The sequence below is a fragment of the Neospora caninum genome, chromosome IX, assembly GCF_000208865.1.
Source record: "Neospora caninum Liverpool complete genome, chromosome IX".
Classification (NCBI taxonomy): domain Eukaryota; phylum Apicomplexa; class Conoidasida; order Eucoccidiorida; family Sarcocystidae; genus Neospora; species Neospora caninum.
This window is the reverse complement of record NC_018390.1, coordinates 4,631,131-4,650,798: the sequence shown is the minus strand read 5'-3', so window position 1 is coordinate 4,650,798 and position 19,668 is coordinate 4,631,131. Positions and strand designations below refer to the sequence as shown.

At 56.2% G+C, this 19,668-nt stretch overlaps 3 protein-coding genes across 3 annotated transcripts; 1 reads left to right on the top strand and 2 right to left on the bottom strand.

The window, feature by feature from the left end:
- Positions 1-372: 372 nt before the first annotated feature.
- Positions 373-3,114, bottom strand: NCLIV_044070 (hypothetical protein; the record flags this gene model as incomplete). The annotated part of the gene is made up of 4 exons (XM_003881326.1): positions 373-494; positions 781-903; positions 1,738-1,920; positions 2,790-3,114. 4 exons carry the CDS (start codon positions 3,112-3,114, stop codon positions 373-375), a joined length of 753 nt encoding a protein of 250 aa, XP_003881375.1.
- A 2,339-nt stretch (positions 3,115-5,453) lies between these two features.
- Positions 5,454-14,536, bottom strand: NCLIV_044060 (hypothetical protein; the record flags this gene model as incomplete). The annotated part of the gene is made up of 9 exons (XM_003881325.1): positions 5,454-6,200; positions 6,581-6,762; positions 7,014-10,165; positions 10,629-11,011; positions 11,426-11,484; positions 11,880-12,063; positions 12,389-12,493; positions 13,030-13,454; positions 14,086-14,536. The coding sequence occupies 9 exons, from the start codon at positions 14,534-14,536 to the stop codon at positions 5,454-5,456; spliced, it is 5,688 nt and encodes a 1,895-aa protein (XP_003881374.1).
- A 1,545-nt stretch (positions 14,537-16,081) lies between these two features.
- NCLIV_044050 (ankyrin repeat domain protein, related) lies at positions 16,082-19,024 on the top strand (the record flags this gene model as incomplete). Its single annotated transcript, XM_003881324.1, has 5 exons — positions 16,082-16,084; positions 16,895-16,996; positions 17,350-17,547; positions 18,145-18,195; positions 18,431-19,024. The coding sequence occupies 5 exons, from the start codon at positions 16,082-16,084 to the stop codon at positions 19,022-19,024; spliced, it is 948 nt and encodes a 315-aa protein (XP_003881373.1).
- Positions 19,025-19,668: the final 644 nt, after the last annotated feature.

Genomic DNA, 19,668 nt, shown 5'->3' with positions numbered 1-19,668 from the left:
TCTTTGGGGGGGGGGGGGGCTGCAGGTCTTGGCAGCGGGGAAGAGAGCCTTCGAGAGGCTTTTAAATGCATGCATCTGCTTAAAAGTGAAGATGTGTGGGGTTGGGGCACAGGAGAAAGGGAAACTTCCAGAGTTCCACTCCCGCGTAGATGCCTCCTGGTTCGCTCCAAGGAGAGGAAACAAGAGCTCAGCCAGCTCGAGGAAAAGTGCATGCGAGGAGGCCGGGCCCTGTGCTGTGGGGAGATAAAGAAACGACGCACCCCACAGGGTAAAGGAGACGACATCACACACGCATACGGCGCTTGCCGCCGCGTGGCGGAGACAGCGAGAAGCGATGCCTGGGAGTGACCCCATGCGAAAGAAGCATCTGTCTCAGTCGAACTGTTGTCGCAGTTGCATCCAGAGTTCCGGTTTCCACGTCGCATGTGAGCTCTGTCCCTTCTTCCGCTTCAACTTCTCTCTCTCCTTCACCGTCAAACTCGCTTTCCGCTTCTCTGTGCGAGAGGTCATACACGCACAAAGGAAGAGAGAAAAAAGTGAGCCTCGTCTTGCGTCTCTGAACAGATTCCAAGACAGCCGCGGTGTACCAACCTGTCGAGCAGCATCTCCTCTCACAGAGCAACGAAAGGATCTGAGCTGGACCTTACAAAGATAAATGTGTGTAAATGTGATAGATGTGGCGCAAGAGAAGATACACTTTTCTATATTAATATAAATAGCGTTTTGGCAGCTTTCAGCAGCTGAACGTGTTCCAGTTTTCGCGGCCTGTGTCAGTCTCACCTCCGGCCTTCTCAGTCTCCTCTTCCTCTTCTGCCGCTTTCCTGTAGCCTCCTCGACCTTCAATTCCCACGAGCGGCACGTGCCAAGACTTCCCGATCGGAAGCCCGACGTACACCTGCTGAGCTGAAAGCAAAAGAGCCAGAGAGAGGACAAACGGAAGATGCGTGAAGAAAGCGGAAGGCGCGAGGGAAACGAGCAGTTGCAGACGAGAAGGCGAGATGGACGCAGAGGAGACACAGAGACGAGAACAGAGAAAAGACGAAGAAACGAAGAAGGACGACAGAAAACGAACGCGAGGCACACGATGGGACACACAAAACAGCCTCGAACGAATTCACAAGTCGAGAAATGGGCCACAGGGGCCAGAACACTTCATATCGCGGACCCGACGCCACTGAGTGACCGAATATAAGCCGTCCGGATCCTCAGCCGAGAGACCAGGGCGGCAGCCCAGGCAGCCAGGCCAGTGGTCCACGCCAATACGCTCCTAAACAGCTAAGCTCTGCTCGTCTTCGCAAATCGGACTCAAAGTGGATACGTGGTGTCTGTTTATAAACTTGCGGATCCTCGACAAGAGTAACACACGTGTTTCGTGCAGATACAAATATATGTATACATGCACATTCATCATATATCCAGATATATATACATATATACATAGATGCATGAATGTGTGGACGCTTGTATCGATGGAGACACGTCCGTTCATTTCTTTCGGCACTCGCGCCTTTCTTTTGGCGTATACCCTCTCAGCTGAGGACGTGCGCAGCCCCATCTCGACAGCATGTCACATATAAATGTATAAGCATTCTGGGTTTAGTGCCGGGGCGAATTCTTTTTTGCTAGTTTCTTTGGCTCTATCTCTTTCTCGGAGAAGCATTTGTGTTGCGAGCGGAGCTGCAGGAGTTCACGCGGAAAGCTGTGGCGAAAAAAGAGAATCGATGTGGGAGTACGTACGCTTTTTGGTGGCGTTTTCGATCTTTTGCCGTCGCCGTTCGCGTCGACTGAGGCCTTGAGATGTGTCTCCGCCAGCAGAGACATGCGTCAACTCCTCCGGCCTTTGGCGCGAACGCCGCGCATGCAGTTCCCGCTGTGCTGCCTCCTCGCGCACTCGCTCGGCCATGAGCTCCATTTCCCGAGCTGCACAGACACACGCAAAAGACGGGAAAAAGACAAAGACGCGCGATGGAAAACAGACACGAGTACTGCAGGCGAAACCGTTGTCGCAACACGCTCCTCTACCCACAGAAGAGCAGCGTCAACGGAAAAACAGATGCACAAACAAGAAGAAAACCCCAACAGACAAGGCAGTGAAGACAAGAGGCAATGCAACAATCTCAACGTAGAATTCCATACATAGTGATGTCCATAAATAAAGTATGTCTATAAATATACACAAATATATATTACATCCAGATGCAGAACGTAGGTGCGGTGTGTATGGGAAACCTGCGCTCTACAACGCGTTACTCCCCGCAGTAGCACACATATACCTGTTTATACATTTACACATCCACAAAATGAGTGCGGTATCAAATCAGCACAGCCACATTTATACATATGTAAATCTATATGTAGGTGAAAGAGAAACTCTGGGTTGACAACGAAATACGGGCAAGCGAAGAGCGCGCTCGCCGCGTGACAGGCTGCCTGGCTGTTTCGGCAAAGAGTCTGGGCCGTATCTGTTTTGGTCAAGAGACCCTAGGACCCCCCCCCCCCCCCGCTGGCCCTGTATCTTCTGCGCGCATTTCTCCCTCCGGCACGCGTGTTTATCGTGTCGGAATCAGACCAAAGCAGCTAATAGAACTCCACAAGACACATACGCAGACCTACACGAAGATGTATACATACATACACATATCTCTATATATACATATATGTATGCGACTAGAGTTGTCTTTGCGTTGGTGGCATCGCGTATGGGGGTTTCCTGCGGAGGGTGTGGACGAGAGACCGTCGTGTTACGGTGGTTTTTCGGGTTTCCACACTTTTCCAGACACTTCTCTCACCGGGACAGGGGAGCTTAACGCCTGGAGATATTCCGTTCTTCGCGTCTTCTTCTGCCTTCCGCGCCTCCTTTCTTCGCTCTAAACGGCGCTGTCGGCCTTCTGCCACGACCGCCGCAAGATCGAAGACCTCGTCCTCATCTGTGTCGGACTTTTCCGAGTCGGGGTTAATCCTCCCGTCCGGATCGCTTCTTCCCGCCTCCTGTTCCGGTTCATCCTTGTCAGTTGCCGCATGGGACGAAGAAGCGGCTGCTGGCGCGTCCTGCTCGCTATCCGAGGACGAATAGCCATCAATCCGGCGTTGAAGTTCGACGAGGTCGCCCGTCATTTGCGAAGTCTGAGCTGGAAATTGGACAGTCACGGAAAGAACGGGGCGCCTGCACGGCCACCCTCAAAGTCTGTGTGTGAAAGAGCGAGGCGGGAAAACCGGGCAGACAGCGAAAAAAATGGGGCTGAAGTTCGACTAAAAGTGAAGGCACGCCGTGGCCGTTTTCGCGGTGACCAGCTTGCCGACTCCGACAGCAGGACACCTAGGACTCTTTTGGTGGTGGATCCGGTTTAAAAGCAGTAACTTTAGCGACGAGAAACACGTGGCAGAGTTCCTTGCGCGAGGCAGGACTAGGACGGATGACGGATCGTGGTCAGTGTGCTGACGAGGCAATCGCAAACTTTGTGCCGTGGCGCATGCAAGGCCGATGAGCATTTCATCAGCCAATCCAACCCACGCGAAAGACGCAAAGGCAACTGAAAGTCCCAAACACCGAAAACAACTAAGCGAATGACCAGAAAGCAGATGCAAAAGGGTCGCTGGAGTCGCTCACACTCTCTCCAGTGTACAAGACAGAAATATACGTTTAAAAAACAGGCCATTCCCTGCGGTGGTTCCTCCCGCGACGAGCCAGCGTAGCAAGCAGAGAATCAGCAACGCTCGTAAAATCCAGAGTTTCTCTGGGCTTCCACATAAAAAGCACGGTGACCAATCGTTCCATTGCTTGAAACTCGGCCTCGTGTCGCTCGCGATTTTCGCGCCCGCATGCCCAGCACGCGCGGAACGTTGCGTGTGGACTTCAGACGCCACGCGTGTGACAGGGTTGCACGCAAGTTTTCTCTATTGGCACTGTGTTCTTCCACGAGACTTCCGAGGCTGTCTAGCAGACTTTTGGTAACAAATCGAATGCCGAACGTCGGGAGTAGTCCGGGTGCATGCGCGCTCGGCCGTCTTGCAGGTTTACAGGTGATCCTTTCATGCTGCCTTATGAACTCTGCAGTGCGAACCGTTGTCCGGGAACTATTCTAGAACCGAAAGTTTCGTACCAAGTGTCTTTTACCCTACAGCATCCGGGTTTCCTCTCGGAATGCTCTGCACCTTTCATTTGTGGTTCAGGAGAAAATCACCAGATTGTGTTAGTGGGTAAATTCGCCGGCAGTAGACACGGCAGGCTTTCCCGAGACACCTAAAGCGACGCGTGTGATCTGGTTCTTTTTGAGTGGAAGAGGTGGGTACGGAGAAACCAGAATCGTAAAATGAAGTCAGCAGAATCAGAAGGTGAATTTAGATGTAGAGCACACCGATCAGCTACAAGGATCAACGCCCAGTCACGCTCTCTACTGAAGCAGGAGAGCCGAACGTGGGAAGCCTGCATAGCCGTTTCGGACGGCCGCTGCTTGCATTCCTACCGTAACCCCTGGCTGATCTCTCTGTGAAATCTCGCGTTTCTCTATTCCCGCAACACGTCAGTGTGTCTAGAGTGACCCCACTTCGGTGTGCGGGACGATGCAGTCGTAGCGCTGGCTGTCTCGCGTGAGTCCGAAAGTCTCTCGGTTTTGCCTTGGAACAGCCGTGCGCTGGGCGCGAACTCAGCAGCGGAAAGGCGATTTCTCTGCAAAGTCCTCGGTGTGTCCCTGACTCCGTGGAATCTTGGGAGGTCTGGGGTGCTGCCAAGAAGGGAAACACCGCTGTGTCGCTCTCGAGTTGCCGCGTTTGCATTCGGCCATCCCCACGCGAGTGGAAACTGCTCGTTACAATCGTTTGTTGAGACTCTAGTTCAGGTGTCGAGTCCGGTTTGGGTCCTCGGCATCAACAGGAAACAGGATGATTTCTTGAGCGACAAGAGCTGAACACTGTCACTAGCGCCGCGCACCACAAAACAAACAGACGAACCGTAAAAAAACCTCAACCAGCCCCCCTTTGTTTTGACCGATCATGCTTTCACACGACTCTCTGAACGCGCGAACAACGTGCGTAAAGAGAGTTCTGCCGAGCGCACGCGTCAGGTGGCGAACTGTGACACCGAAGTGTAAAATTACAAAACAATCTCGCGCGGGTCCGCGCGAACTCCCCAGAATCGTGAACCGAAAACGAAAACGCCGCCCCAAAAGGGATGTCATTAACTGCGACGTGCTTGTGATCGCAGCGCGCCGACAGTCCACAACCTGTTCTCCCGATTCAATTGCCCCGCAGGTATCCCTGCACAGCGCGCAGATTCCGGGGCTTCCCGTGGTGTGCGTTTGGGTGTGCCTTCCAAAACTTACTTTTCACTGGCGTTCCCTGTACGTGGAAATCAACTGCAGTTTTCGAACGCTTTCCACGCCTCCTCGCCACAACTGAAAGGCCAGCTTTTCGTCGAACCACCGGGAACGCGAACAGTGCATCTCGCGAAACCGTGTCTAGCTGCCCTCGGTCTCTAACAGTTCGTCCGTACACTGCTGTTTCCACCGGTTCACTTGCCGCATCATCACTTCGGCCAGCTGTTTGTCCGTTCGGATTTCTGCCGGGGTGCACTCGCCGATCTTCCGGCCCTTCCACATCAGCCACACTGTGTCGCAAGTTTGTAGTGACGCCACGTGGTGCGCTACGATGAATACAGTGCAGTGTGCAAAGACGCGTCGGATGAGTTGGGGAATCGGCACAAACGGCGCTTGTGCACCTGTGGACTGCCGCCTCCACGCGCCGTCCGCGGCTTCCCCGCTCGCCTGTCGCGTCCCGCACGCGTTCGCTGCGCCTCCCCTGTGCAACTGGTCCAGTGTCTCGGCAGGGGGTTCGTCAACCAGAATGAGACGATACGAGGCTGCGCGAAGGACCAGCCGAGCTACTGCGAGGTAGCGCAGCTGAACGTCGGAAAGCGGATGCGAAGAAACGACGTCTTCTGTTTCCGAGCTAGAGACGTGCCACCGAGACTCTCCGCTGGGGCCGCTGCCGGTGGAGCGAACCGAGCTCCTGCGACGCGCAGAACCTTGGGGAAGGACGAGACGCGATTTGCTGTCCCCGCGGCACGCACCCGCCGACTCTGGCGGAACGGAGTCATCCGGCGAAACCACGGTGTCCAGTTGCTTTCCTCCTGGAAGCAGCTGAATCAGCGACGAGATCCCCACCTCGTCCATAGCCGCCCAGAGCTCGGCGTCGGTGTGCTGGTACTGGCGACACGGACACAGGCAGACAGATCGGGACACACGCGCCATGAGGCAGAGAGGAGATCGCCGAAAACACCGGAAACACGGCAACGAAAAACCAAGGCCACAAGCATCGACGACGCTGGAGACTCCAGATGCGCCGCTTCCGCAAGGGCTCTCTCCACCGACGTTTGAGACGCGCGCCTACATCCAAAAAGCACGCCTTTTTCCTCCTTGCCAAAAAACCGCGACGAGTGGGCGTGCCTCATCACACAGTTTCCTGTGCGGACACGCCGAAAAGCGTGGCCCGCCTTTTTCAAGGAGAATCGCATGCAAAATCTCCAGTGCAGTGCGAGATGCACTCGCGACTCTCTGAGGCAAAGCAGACAGGCTGTTCTGCTCACCCGAGGGTCCAGAACCTCCCGAACGGTCATGCCTTTGAAGGTTATCGGGTTTTGCGGAAGCACGCCTATGACCTGTTTAAGCACCTGCTTCGGCAAGCAGTCGATTCGCGTCCCGTCCAACAGGATGGTTCCTCGATAGCACGGCACCAGACCGTTCAGCGCCTGGAGCAACGTGGATTTGCCTGAACGCAAAAGACAAAAGCGTCCCGCACGAAGGCAGGCGTCGTGTTGTCCCCTGAAACCCGACCTTTTCAGAGTTCCCGAGCGCGTGCACGCGCGCAGAGTTCGTGGGGCAGTCGCCTCAGAGTTGAAGAGGCGTCGGCCCTTTTTTATCGCGACTCCACGCTTCCTCGCAGACACACGCTGGTGGCTAGTCCTGCGCTTCCCGAAATCCTTCCCCAAATCGCCTCAGCCTGCTGCGTCTTTTGCGTACCCGACCCTGTGCGCCCGACGATGCCGACGTGTTGCGAGGGGCCGACGTCTGCGGAGAGTTGGAATATGCTTGGCGCTAGAAAGATGGCTTCGTCTCCTTTCCCCAAGTCGTCGACTGCCTTTTGCAGCCAGCGAATCTGTCGATCCCTCTCTTTCTCCGTCGCCGGATGGCCGCGAAGAAGCGGGAGGAGAGCCCCGTCCTCGTGTGTCTCGCTCTTCTTCCGCGCGTCGTCTCCGCAGCGCTCAGTCAGTCGCGCCTGCAGCAGCTCTCGGAGGTGGGTGACGTAGTGGAAGCCTGGGCGGCGGTAGCGAACCTCGACACCGGTCAGCTGCACGCCTTTTCGCTGGATCGGAAGAAAGGGGAAGGCCGGACTGTTCTGCGACGCGGCTCGGTCGCTCGCGCGCCTCGACGGGCGCGGCCCCGCCGCCGGGCCGTCCGAGGGATCTGAGGGCAAGCGCGCGGACTCCTCCACGACGGCCACCGAGTCCGGACTCATTTTGTCCGTGCACGCAATGTATTCGTGGACGCGTTCGACTGAGCACATTTCTTTCTCGAGGTGGGCGTAGTGGATGAGGAGGCGGCGCAGCGACGAAGCCACCGAGAGGGAGTACGAGAGCGCCAGGCCGAGGTAGCCTGCATGCGCCATCGAGGCGCCTGCGGCGGAGGCCCGAGCAGCCGTCGAGACGGCGCTGTGGACTTGGGCGTACGCGACGGCGCGGGGGACGATCGCGTTCAAGACTGCGAGGGGAAAGGTGAGGAGCTGGAGCCGAATCGACGCCCACGAACTCGAGCCCCAGTGCAAGATCTTGGCCCGCTGCGAGTTCTCGACTTGGTCCAGGTTGCGTTCGCACACCACGCGTTTCCGCCGAAGCGCGAAAATCGTGTCTCGCCCGCTCAAGCACTCGCTGAAGGACGAGCAGAGCGGGGAGAAAGAGATGAGCGACGCGCGTTGCACCTCCCGGCACGTCGCGCGGTAGTAGCGAAAGACGAAAAAGTAGACGCAGAGCAGCAGGACGGGCAGGAGGGGCACCGCCCAGAACGTGGTCCAGGCGAGCACGCCGAGCCCGAACGCGCAGCTCAGGGCGGCCGCCAAGACGAGAGACATGCGCTTGAAGATCCCCGCGTCGACGACGGCCACGTCGGTCGACAGCCGATTCAGGATCCGACCCATCGGGTTCTGGTCGTAGAACCAGAACGGCGCCGTGCAGATCACGTTCAGGAGCCGGTTGTGGATGAGTTCCGCCGACGCCAGCGAGCCTTTGGCGCTCGTCAACTTCATCGTGAGTTCAAACACGATGTTCAGCCCCGCCACCGCGACGTAGAACCAGAGATAGAAGGCGTTCGAGAAACTCCCGAGACGCGACTCGGGCTGCTGCGACTTGTGCACATCCGTCTGGTTGTCGAACAGAGCCCGCGCCGCCTGCTTCTCCGCCTCCGTGATCTTCTTCTCTTCGCCGCGGACACTCCCCGGGCCCTCGACTGCATGCTCCGTGTTGCCAGCCTTGCTGGCCTCGGGCGAGCGGCCCGACGGCCGCTTCCCGGTCCACCTGGCGATCCACAGATCGCTCGTGAAGTCGGTGCCCGCCGTCAGCAAGTGGAGCAGAACGAGGAGAACGGAGACGAACAGGCCGACGCGACGAAGGTACCAGCCGTAGGAAACGAGTTTGACTTGCCCACTCGCCGCCTGCTCATTCACCATGAGGTTCTTCAGCATGTCGTCGACCGCCGTCATGTCCGCCGCCGCGTCCTGCGGCGCCGAAGCGCGGGTCTCCAGCTCGAGTCCGCGCAGCATCCCTTCGATCGTTTCCTCGCCTTCGCCGGATCGCGTGACCGCGCGCTCTCGGTCTTCCAGTTCGACACGCTCGTCGGCAGCGTGCCCCGGAGAGACACTGGAAACGCCGTCGGGGGTTCCTTCGTGAACCCGCGTCCAGAAGGCCTCGGCGCTTCCTAGCCAGGCGAGACGCCCCTCCTCTAGACACCCGACGGACACCTTCATTTTCTTCTCTTCAGAAGAAGAGGGGTGTGAACTCGCAGGCGGAGCGCCCTGGTCTCTAGGCGTTTTGTCGGCTCCGTTGAGTTGGTCCACGAGGCCCGAGAGCGACTGTTCGCTGGCCCCCACAATCACTGCAGCGTCGACAAGAAGGCCCTCGGGCCCAAACAGGTTCATGAAGATTCGCCCCGCCACGTAAGGGTCGAGGGAGTTGAACGTCTCGTCGAAACAGAGCAAATGCGAGAGTTCGTCCACGCTTCCCGGCGGCCCTTGCGTCCCTCCAGCTTCGCCAGCTTCCCCGCTTTCCACAGGTGAGCCTCCACGCTCTGGCGTCTCGGCGTTCCGCGCGGCCTGTTTCCGCTTCGCCTCCGCTCCTGCGCGGACGATGAGATGGAGGTCCTCGGAAAGTTCCCGCCGCCGCTGAGTCAGCTGCGTCGCCACGTAGGCCGCCTGTGCCTTGGCTCGGGCGCGGTACGCGAGACTCACGTAGATGGCCCTCGCCATCGTGATTCGCATGCGCTGGCCTCCGCTGAGATCTGCCCCGCCTTCGTCGATGAAACGAGAGTCCCCTCCCGGCCACGACTCAAAGTCCAGATGCAACTCGCAGGCCTCCACCACGCGCCGGTACAGCTCCTCGTCCGCCGTCTGGTTGAAGACGATGTTCTCTTTGATCGTGCCGATCTGGAGCCAGGGCTCCTGGGCAATGTACCCGATCGGCGGCGTGTCGTCGGTCGTGAGCGCAGCCTCGGCGCCTTCCGGCCCCGCCACTGAGCCGCCCCGCAGAGCGACGCCCAGAGCCGCCTTCACAAACATCGAACCCTCGACGAGTTGCAGCTCGCGCTGCTGAAGAAGCGCGTGGAAAACAGACGATTTCCCGCAGCCTGGCGGCCCCGTCAGCAACAGCAAGTCGCCCCGGCGCAGGCGGAAAGAAAGATTGTACAATGTCGGCAGGCCGTCAGACGCCGGTGGGAGAAGCAACAAGGGCGCATGCAAAGACGCGCCTGCTCGCCTGCGGGGTTGGCCGCCCTCTTCCCTTCTGCGGGACAGGGGAATCGAGGGGGGAAACGGCGGCGGCGGCAAAAAGGGAGACGACGCATGCGGCATCCAGGTGAACGTTGCGGACGCGAAAATAACTTCAACCGCAGGGTCGGTTTGCAGAGCCCTGAGGAAAGATCACAGACACGAGCGCCAGGACAGCCTCTTCGCACAAAGAACCAAGTCCAGGTTGAACGTCGGGCGACAATCGAGTCTGACGCTTCGCCGGCTTGACGCCCCGACGCACGACCTCCGAAAACGGTACAGGAGACAGCAGAGTGTGTCACGGTCTGTCCCGCAGCACGTCGCCATTTGAGGCAGTTGACAAAAGGTGTGATTCAAAAAACCGCGAGTAGATCCACAAGTCCGCGTTTAATGCCTCAGCTGAGGACTAGAAAAGAGGATGGAGACAAAACAGGCACGAGCGCCTAGGAGGACAGGGCGTCTCCGGTCCCGTTCTGGCTGCGCAGGTACCGTCCTCATAGGTGTCTCCTAGGCGTAGAAGAGAGCCCGTTCAGGGCGGCGCATTGACGATGCACAGCCTTCGCTCATAGAGAATTAAAAAAAGCATATCTGTGAGTAATACTCACTCGAGCATCTCCGCAGCCGCGCGTTGGACTCCGGGAGACACGCGCAAACCCGGTCTTCCACAGGTGTCCTTGGCGGCGCCGTCCATCACGGGCGACAGGAGCGGCGAGTCTTCTCCGTCTTCCGCAGCAGCACCGGGCGAAAGGGACACTGTCGGGAGAGTGTCCCTTTCGCCTCCAGCGTGGCTGTCGCCGGATGTCTTCCCTCCCCGCGCAGCCGCTGCCGAGGGAGGGACCGGCGGGAAGAAACAGTTTTGAATCCGCGCGAGAGAAATGTAGCCCTCGAGGACGCTGTTGACCGCGTAGGGGAAGTCCGTGATCGGCCCAATGAAATTGTCCAGGAGGTGAATCACCGGGATCGCCAGCTCCGGCCGAAGATGGAATCGCTGAGGAAACGACACAGGAGAACGTGCGACTTGCAAACGAAATCCAGAGAAACCAAGCAGCCGGCGCGGGCGCCGGATCAAGAACAGCAAGATCGAAGAATCCACGCAGGAGAGCAGCATCCGGGAAGACAGACCTAACTTTCTGTTTCACGGTGCCGAGGCCCGAAGACGCTTCATCTTGTGTGTTTTAATGGCTACAGCTTGCAAGCAAACGTGAACACCTGTCGGATAGTCGGTCCACCGCCTTAGTTGTCTTCAGCACTCCAGTGGAGCCGCCCTACGGGATCGCACGCCGTCTCAACAAGAGACTCTTTGATCTCCTGTGCCGCCACTGAGGAGTTTATGTGCGTGAAAATCGATTTGTGCAAGGGCCTTGCATGCGCTTCCTGCACGCGTTGGGGGTCAGAGACTCACGGGCATGTGGATGACGGGGAGAGTGTAGGCCATGAACGTCGCCATGGACATGGCCATTGCTGCAACAGGCATCCACGCATGCACCACGCGGGTTCCCGGATAGATTCAAAGGACGCACACGACCCTTGAGACCCGCGCTCTTCGGAGACGAGAAGTGCCGGTCCTCCGAGCAAGGTGTCGACGTGGCTGTACCCGACGGAGTCGCCTCTCTCGTGAAGAAAGCCAGATTATTTACAGATGTCCACCCCCAGAGCTCGTGTCTGCATAGCGCTGCGGGTTCCTGCGCACTTTACCAAGCAAGGTGAATCCCCTGTGGAGGTTCAAAGAGCGTTTTCTCGCGTGGTTCCCTCACACACCTAGACCCAATGCGGTGCGGGGCTCTCGAGTGTACGGGGCAGTTTTCCAGGGAAGAGAAGTCTTTTCGTGGACCCGCAGACGCCGTCTCCAGCCTCACCTGCTGACGAGCTGAGCCAAGTGGAGACGGCCGAGATGTACATGCGGAGAGTCCGCTGGTGCATCTCGAGGTCTCTGAATCGTTTGATGTTGAACTCCGCAATGTCTTCCCATCCCAGAAGCCGAATCGTCCGCATCGAGGACAGCGCCTCATGGCTTTTGTCCAGGCGAATGTCCCGGTAGAGCTGCAGGGGGGAAACGGAGAGAAAGAAACCGCCGTGCTCCCTGCTCGGCCCGAGGGGGTGGGTCGATGTCCCCACCGTTCCGACGTCTAGACAGAAGACCGGACTCTCATGCAGCGACGGGAAAGTGCATCTTCTAGGCGATAATACAACGCAGAAAGCAGAAACCGCGTACGGCAAAAAGCACAGGGTGGACTGTACCAGGCTCGCGGCACGACTTGAGAACATCCGCCGGGGAGGCCGGAAACTCTTCTCTCGAAGTTTCGAAAGGAGAAACCGGCCAGGAAGCGAAGACACGACGGCGTGGCAGAAGCCCTGTCGCACTTACCATGTACTTTGTTTTCATATTGGCGTTCATGATTTCCAAAATTGTCGTCACGGCAGTGATGAGCAGGACGATGATGAGACCCGGTACCTCCGCAGCGGCTCCAATCTGTTAACGCATGCAATCCGCACAAAGTGACATGTGTGGAACCACTGAAGACGCTCTCGATCTAGGGAAGAAACAGCCTGAGCATCGAGTCGTGGGCGAGAGGGAGTGTAGGGCAGAACGGCGGGCGCCGACTCTGTTTCGGCGTGCACACAAAGCGGAAAATGCACACTTCATTTTGTACGTCGCTTGACCAGCAAGAAGCGAGGAACTTTCGCTCTGTTGCGCCTCTAGACGGCGACGGTGGAGGTCATCTGACTGGAAACGCGCCGAGTCCTGTAACCACGCAGCTTCAACTACGAAGAGACACCGACCGCCCCACGAGGTTCCCTCCATATATGTTCTCCAAAACGCTAAGTCAAGAGATCCGGTGAGAGTCGCGTTCGACGAGAAAAGAGGCGTGCCTTGTTTCTTGGTATAGCAAAGCAGCCATGTAAATTTTAGAGGACCATCCACTGCGGTAGAATAAGCAGTGGACAGCGAGCGATTTGCCTCGAGAAAGGCGACGAGAGAGCGGGTTGTCTGTTCGCAAGGCTCACCTGCATGTAGAGCATGCCTGCGGCGAATCCGATGCGCACGGGCATCATGACGACATCGACGAAGGTGAAGACGAGAGACGCGAGAGAAGGAATATCGACAAACATGAGGTTGAAGACATTGCCTTGGAATCCCCGCGTCTTTTCCCCTGCTTTCCGCTTTACCTCCCTCGTGGAGTCGGCCTCTTCTCTCGTGCAGCCGACTCCGTCATTCTGCGCCGCAAGTTCGAGTGCGTCCTCATGGTAGGCCTCCCTGAGAATGAGCGCGGGCGGCGCCGCAGCATCGGGCTGAATCACCTTCTTGAACAGAGACGTGAGAAGGCACATTTCTACGCGCATGTAAACCCGGCACGTGTAGAAGTCTATCGACGTGTCGACGAAGATCTGGAGGAGCTGGACGAGAGAGATCAGTGACCCCATAACCACCGCTGCAAAAGGCACACAAGAGGCAAACAACCAGATGAAGTCCCACACGCCATAGGCACCCACACGTACATCTAGCAGCGACAAGCGCGCAGGCGAAGCAAAAGCGCGGCGCGTGGCGGGTTAGGTCGGCCCTCAGAGAACACCTCCCTGCAGCCGGAATCAAGTCCCTGTTCGTATTGTGATGTCCTTTGCTTCTTCCCACATACTTCATTGTCTTGTGTCACCGTGCTTCTGAGGTGTTGTGCTCTCTCGTTATCCTTCCGCTGGTGCCCGTGTTTCCGTCAGAAACCGGTAGGGCGGCGGCTGTGCCGGCGAGGAACCTCGCGTTTGTGCATGTGTATGGCACCTAGACACTTCGACACAGGTTCTACGAACACCGAAAAAGTGTGAGGTTCCTCCCGTGTGGGCTCCTAACACGCATACGCAAGTCTGTCGTCTCGAAAAAGGATTTGCGTCATACGCCGCAGAAACAGTTCTAGGTTCCAGAACCCTGGAGCAGTCCGTGTTCGGGCTCTTGTCCAGCGCTGGCGACAGAGTGGCATTGTAAGCGCGGCCTTCGAACGAGGATTGTAGCGGAGCAAGAACTGAGCCCAGCTTTTTTAGGACAGAGTCTGTGGGGTGTCTGCCTCTTACTTCGGTAGAGTCCGTCAGCATCGTTGACATCCTGTTGCAGCAGCCTTTTGAGGAAGTAGGTGTTGACGACGCCCAAACCATCTCGAATAACGTAGCCTATAAAGATCCAGAAAAGCATTCGCCTGAGGACGCGCCACACGGCGCGGATGACTGAGGGTTTCCGCTTTCCTGCCGCAGCGTACTTTTCCTCATCGGCCAAGCTCTGGTCCATGCGATCAGACCAGTAGCGTACATCGTCGGAAGTGCCCAAGGGAGGCAGTTCTTCAGGTCGTACGCTGTGCTGCATGCACATGGAGATCACCGGGTTCACCCAAGTGAACAAGAGTTTCCCGAAGATCCCCACGGAGTCAAAGGTCACCGGTCTTCTCTTCCCCGCTCCTTTCCCCCTCGGGGACTGCGTTTGACCCCCCCTGCGCTCCCCATCTTCTTCTGCGTAACCGCCGGCCTGCATTGTAGAGTTGGGTCGGTCCGCATGATTGTTTACAGCGGCCGACGACGAAGTGGATGCGGCCTCCGGGCGGCAAGCATCGCCTCCCGCGTGAAGGCCAGGGCCGAGGTGAGGAACTGTGCGGACGCTCAGAGCCTGCGCGGAGTCCGCTGTGTCGACGAAGGATATTCACGCAAAATTGGAAAGCGATCTTCTCATGGTGGGAGGTGTCTTGTCGAGTCTGAGGCACGGAAGCTGTAGGGCCGCTGCGCTAGGCGGCTAGGAAGAAAAGAGGGGCAACGCGTAGAAGTCAAGCGGTTGTCTAGCTCACCAAGAAGGCGCCCGGAAAGGTAGCGCAGCGGGAAAACAATCGAGAAACCGGAAAGAAGACGAAGAGTGAATGCAGTTCAGTGACAAGGAGATAGCGATCAACTTTTGCCACTACGGCGGAGGAAGCGGTGCGGCTTACCGACAAGCCGGGCCCTATAACAGCTAGAAGACAAGACACCGTCGCTATTGCAGAACAACACCAAACAGAAGCGGTTGGAACGCTACGCCATTCAGTGGGGGAAGAGTTAACACTGTTGACAAAAGCACCGTTCTTTCCGTAAAGGTTGCGAAGAAATTACGATGCTAGTCAATACCGAGAGCGGTTCCAAGATAACGCGCGCAGCAATAGAGCGCGTCAAATCAGCGGTCCGCAGTGCCGAGGAAGGTCGTCCCAGCAGATACAAAAAGCGAAACGGAAGTGAAAAGCTAAAACTGTCAGAGGATTCCAATGTGTCGCCTTAAATGCACACGGCTTTCCTACTTGGCCTGTCAAAAAGAGAGACAACGGGTGAAAAACGGCCCGTACTCTGTACCCGAGGAAAACTGCATGATCCCAGCCTCCAGGTTGACTCGGATGCGCAGCTGTCTGTGTGACCGCTTCTGTGTCTTCCCGGTGCGCTAGCCAATTCTGAAAATGTCGCCCCAAAATTCTTCCTGGTCTTTCTGCGTTTTCTTTGGAGATTAAAAGCTTCCCTTCGCTGCTTTTGTAATCCTTGAAACCACGAATTCCCCTGGCACGGCCAGGGCATGCGCTCTCCGCACGAGTGTCTGCCATTGTCGTCGAGCCGCCAGAACGACGGGGCCGGGCACGTCGCTAAAGCGGGGTGGCGTATTGTGTTTTTCGACGCTAGAAGGAAATGAGGAGCTCTAAACGAGGTATTCCTTGAGATGCTTGGTTTGAATGGCAGAGCAACTGCCGTTCTCAGGGATGTTCAACCCGGCAAAGGGTGGTGGGGTCCCACAGCTCCAGCAGTCTTCCAAAATTGGGTGACTGTCATGCCAGAATATCCATGAGAAATGCGAGCAGCGGCCATATGCGATCACTGAGAAATCTTGCAGGGTTTGTATGCGCTTTAGAGTCGTCGTACCCCGTTTTTTGCGCCAGCGTTCTACTGAAACAGTGGCGAAGGAGAGGGGCGGTAGCGTCGTTCGAAACCCTGGTGTATGCTATAGACAAGCCGCTCGGTTCTTCACATGACGTGATTTTTTCTTCTTCGCGTCTATTCGTCGTCTAAGTCAATGGTAAGTGGACCTCTTTTGAGGAACGAAAGGCCACAAGTGTATTAGTCTGCCTCGAGGCAGTAGGGCGCTCTAACTGTCACAGGCGGAACGCAGACTACGCCAAGCAGCAGTAAGCTGTACAAACCCCAACGGTGGCAGGGAACCGGATCCACCGCGTACGTCATGCTAACAGCAGCGGTCCAAGGAGGAGGAGGACCCCGAGAGGAGTCCATCAACGGAGTGTCTCACTAAAGCAGGAATCCACTCTGCACAGAGAGTACTGTATGTTGCTCGCTTCAGTCAACATACTTCCCCTTTACCCCCACCCCCCACACCCATCGAAAGGAAGCTTTTTGAACCGACGGCAGCGACTCTCACCATATATGTAACTCCTGCGGGTATCCCCGAGTTTCATCTGTCTGTTCAGCGGCGAACCATTCCTTCCGTGACAGCTAACTCGGCAACATGATACCACCTGCTGTACTAGATCGGACTCTAAACTTTCGAGGCACGAGGAGCACGGGGGTGCACACATCTGGACACATCTGATGCTGTATAATGCGCATTTAATGATTTAGTCCTTCTGATGCTCTGTTGTATGGGACACGAAGAACAAGCATCGAAATGTTTTTCTCATGAGACCTACACAGCACGGCAGTCCATGAAGTAAACCACAAGTTCTGTCAATCGGCGCAAGTTGCACCGACACTACATTGTGTGAAAAGGAAGCGCAAATAATGGAGCTGATTCAGAAAGAGGGGGACGCAGTGCCTGGCAGTCTGTGGTTGATGGATCTCGAGCACTGAGCGCGCTGCCGTGCCGAGTATTCAGGAGGCAGGCCGAAAGCTCGTCTTGGCAGCACGAGATGGGAAACTTCGAGACTGCAAGGAGTTGCTGAAGTTGCTGCCTGCAATCGACTTTGCAGAGCCGCCGGTGAGGAGGGGTTCCAGGCAAGAGGCATTCTGGTAACTTCTGGAAGAAGGTATATATCGTGAATGAAGGCTGCCTAGCTCGTGGGAATGCCCTCGTTTTTGAGCGAGGTTGAAGGGACTTTTGAGAAACGAGGGAAGAGTCACACGAACGGTCTATCCGTCAGACGAGTGGTGGCTTTGTACACCAGTTCTTACCCAACAGCCTTCAGCAATAACAACAGCTACCAGCGACGAGGCAGTGCAAAGAATCAACAGCGGTCGTTCGATGCCGATCCGCCGCCTCCCCTCCCACACTGATGAACCCATCTAGAGAAGAATGCCTCCTTTAGGGGATCCTCTGTTGGGCTCGTGCAGCTTATGCGGACTGCCTTCTGGCACGCCGCATGGAAAGGCCATGAAGCCGTTTGTCGTCTGCTGCTCGAAAAAGGTGCCGCCATTAACCATCAGGATTTCGAAGGCAGAACGCCCTTACACGAGGCAGCTCACCATGGCCACGCACACATCGTTAAGTTCTTGCTTGAGAATAATGCGGCGATCGACTTGCCCGATGCGGTAAGAGAGTGACGAGTCAGCGCTGAAGAGAACTACCCGACACACACTGTGACGGTCAGCTACCTCCCCCGGGCTGAAAACGTCAAGCCGTGACTCTCCATCGCAAGGCAGCACAATTCCTACTAGGTGTGACGATATTTCTGTCTGTCGTAGCTTTTCTTTCCTTCTCAAAGATGCTGCCATGGGACAAGCATGAGAAATACCACGTCGTTTTGTATCTCCAGTGTATGCATGGCAATTTCGATAGCATGGACTTCGGTTGTTTTCGATTCGTTATGTCCAGCTGGCTCATCATGTGCAGAAATCGTGTGCATTGTTTTTCTTTTTCAACAGGCGGGAGAGACTCCACTGATGCGCGCTGTTCGAGGCAGAAGAATCGAAGTCGGTAACTACACCAGGCGGCTTAACATCGCTGCTGGGATTACCGTACTACCTTGGAACCGCTCTGGCAACTATGTCTAAACACTGTGCTGCGGGGAAACATGAATGAGTCACCCAGTGCAATATTAGAAAGAATGATCGCCTCCCAGCACACAAAATTGAAAAGCGCGTATGTCACTAATGATGTATGTGCATATACATATGTGTGTGGTGCAGATTGTTGAAATTCTCTTAAAGGGTGGGGCGGAAACCAACTTCGTCACTCCAGTAAGTCTCCATGTCACCACTTTACATACAGGTTAACGCCTTTTCATGTACAATGCATTAATACGGAAGGACAGCCGGAAAGCGGTAACCTTTTTGAGGGAAGGGCCCGTTTTGATCGTCACAGTTATTTCCGCCGTCGTTTTGTGTAGTTCACGTTAGAGAGAGAGGCACTTACATCTAGGCACAGGGGCACATACGTGTGTGATGCCGCGGTGCCGTCCTCCCCCGAGCTCAGGACGAACTGACATCTTTCCACTTCGCAGCCTTCGAGGGGAGTCCTGAACTGGCGAAGTACTTGTATTACAAGGGCTCCTGGCGAAACCGCTTTTCACTCCAAGAGAGGATCGAAGCTGAACGAGCGGAGCAGCTGATAGCTGACCAATCATCCCTTAGCGCTGAGAGGACGAAACCGGAAGGAGTGGTCGCTGCAGAAGCAACGGACACTGCAGGAGATCTGATTGAGGCGGCAAGTCTGGAGAAAGAAGCCATACCCGTTCCCGAAGCAGACCAGGAAAAGGAACAGGAGGCTGAAGGAAATGGACAGAATCGAACTCCCGAAAGCGCGGCAACGCGCTTGTCGAGCTTCGGAGGCTTTGACGATACACTGGAAGATGGCAACCACGAGGTTGCCGAGAGGTCGATCCATTCAGTGGACTCTGTGGACCACGCCCGAGAAACTGAAGGAGAGGCTGACGAAGGAACTGACTTCCCTGTAACAGGGTCAAAAGAGGCTGAAAAAGGAGAACAAGGAGAGGACAAAACTAGCGCTGAACTGGATGATGGTACAGAAGAGGACTCCCGCGATACGGGAGACGTAGGGGAGGTTTAATGCTGAAGCTCAAACGCACTATCTCAGATCGGCCGTCGCTTGAGGCGTTCTTCGACACCTGTGTGGCAGTTGTTCTTCCTTCATGCCTTTTTCCGATTTGATACGTCTATTTTGGTGTGTCTGACTGCAGTTCTTAGTCACAAGGGGGGCAGTTGAAGCTCACAGGCTTGGAGCACTTCTAGACGGCAGATATATGGTTTTGTCGGGTGACGGGTTCTTTCAATGATTGCTCTAACTTCTGTCGGGTTCCTACGCTTTAGGTAACTGAGAAATGGAGGTGTTCAGGCAAGGGGAGCAATTGATTCGAAACTCGAACGTACAACGCCTACGTAACGAGGGAGGCTCAAGGCCTATAGTGGTGTGGAGTTTTCATCCGAGTCAGAACCCTCCGTCATAGTTTTTTCTGACAACCAGCAAAAGCGTGCTGTCGTTACCGTGAATGACGTGAAACAAGCCTCCCTTTGGACAGTGTGCGGTGGCTAGAGTTCGGTATCGTGGCACACAGCAGACACCACGCGGCTGCTCTACAGACCAAGACTGAGAGCATCCGTTAATTGACGAATCTGCACTACGCACCCGACCATGAAACGAAAATAACGAATGGAAGTGAATTTTCTTCGAACCTCACCCCGAATGTATGCGTT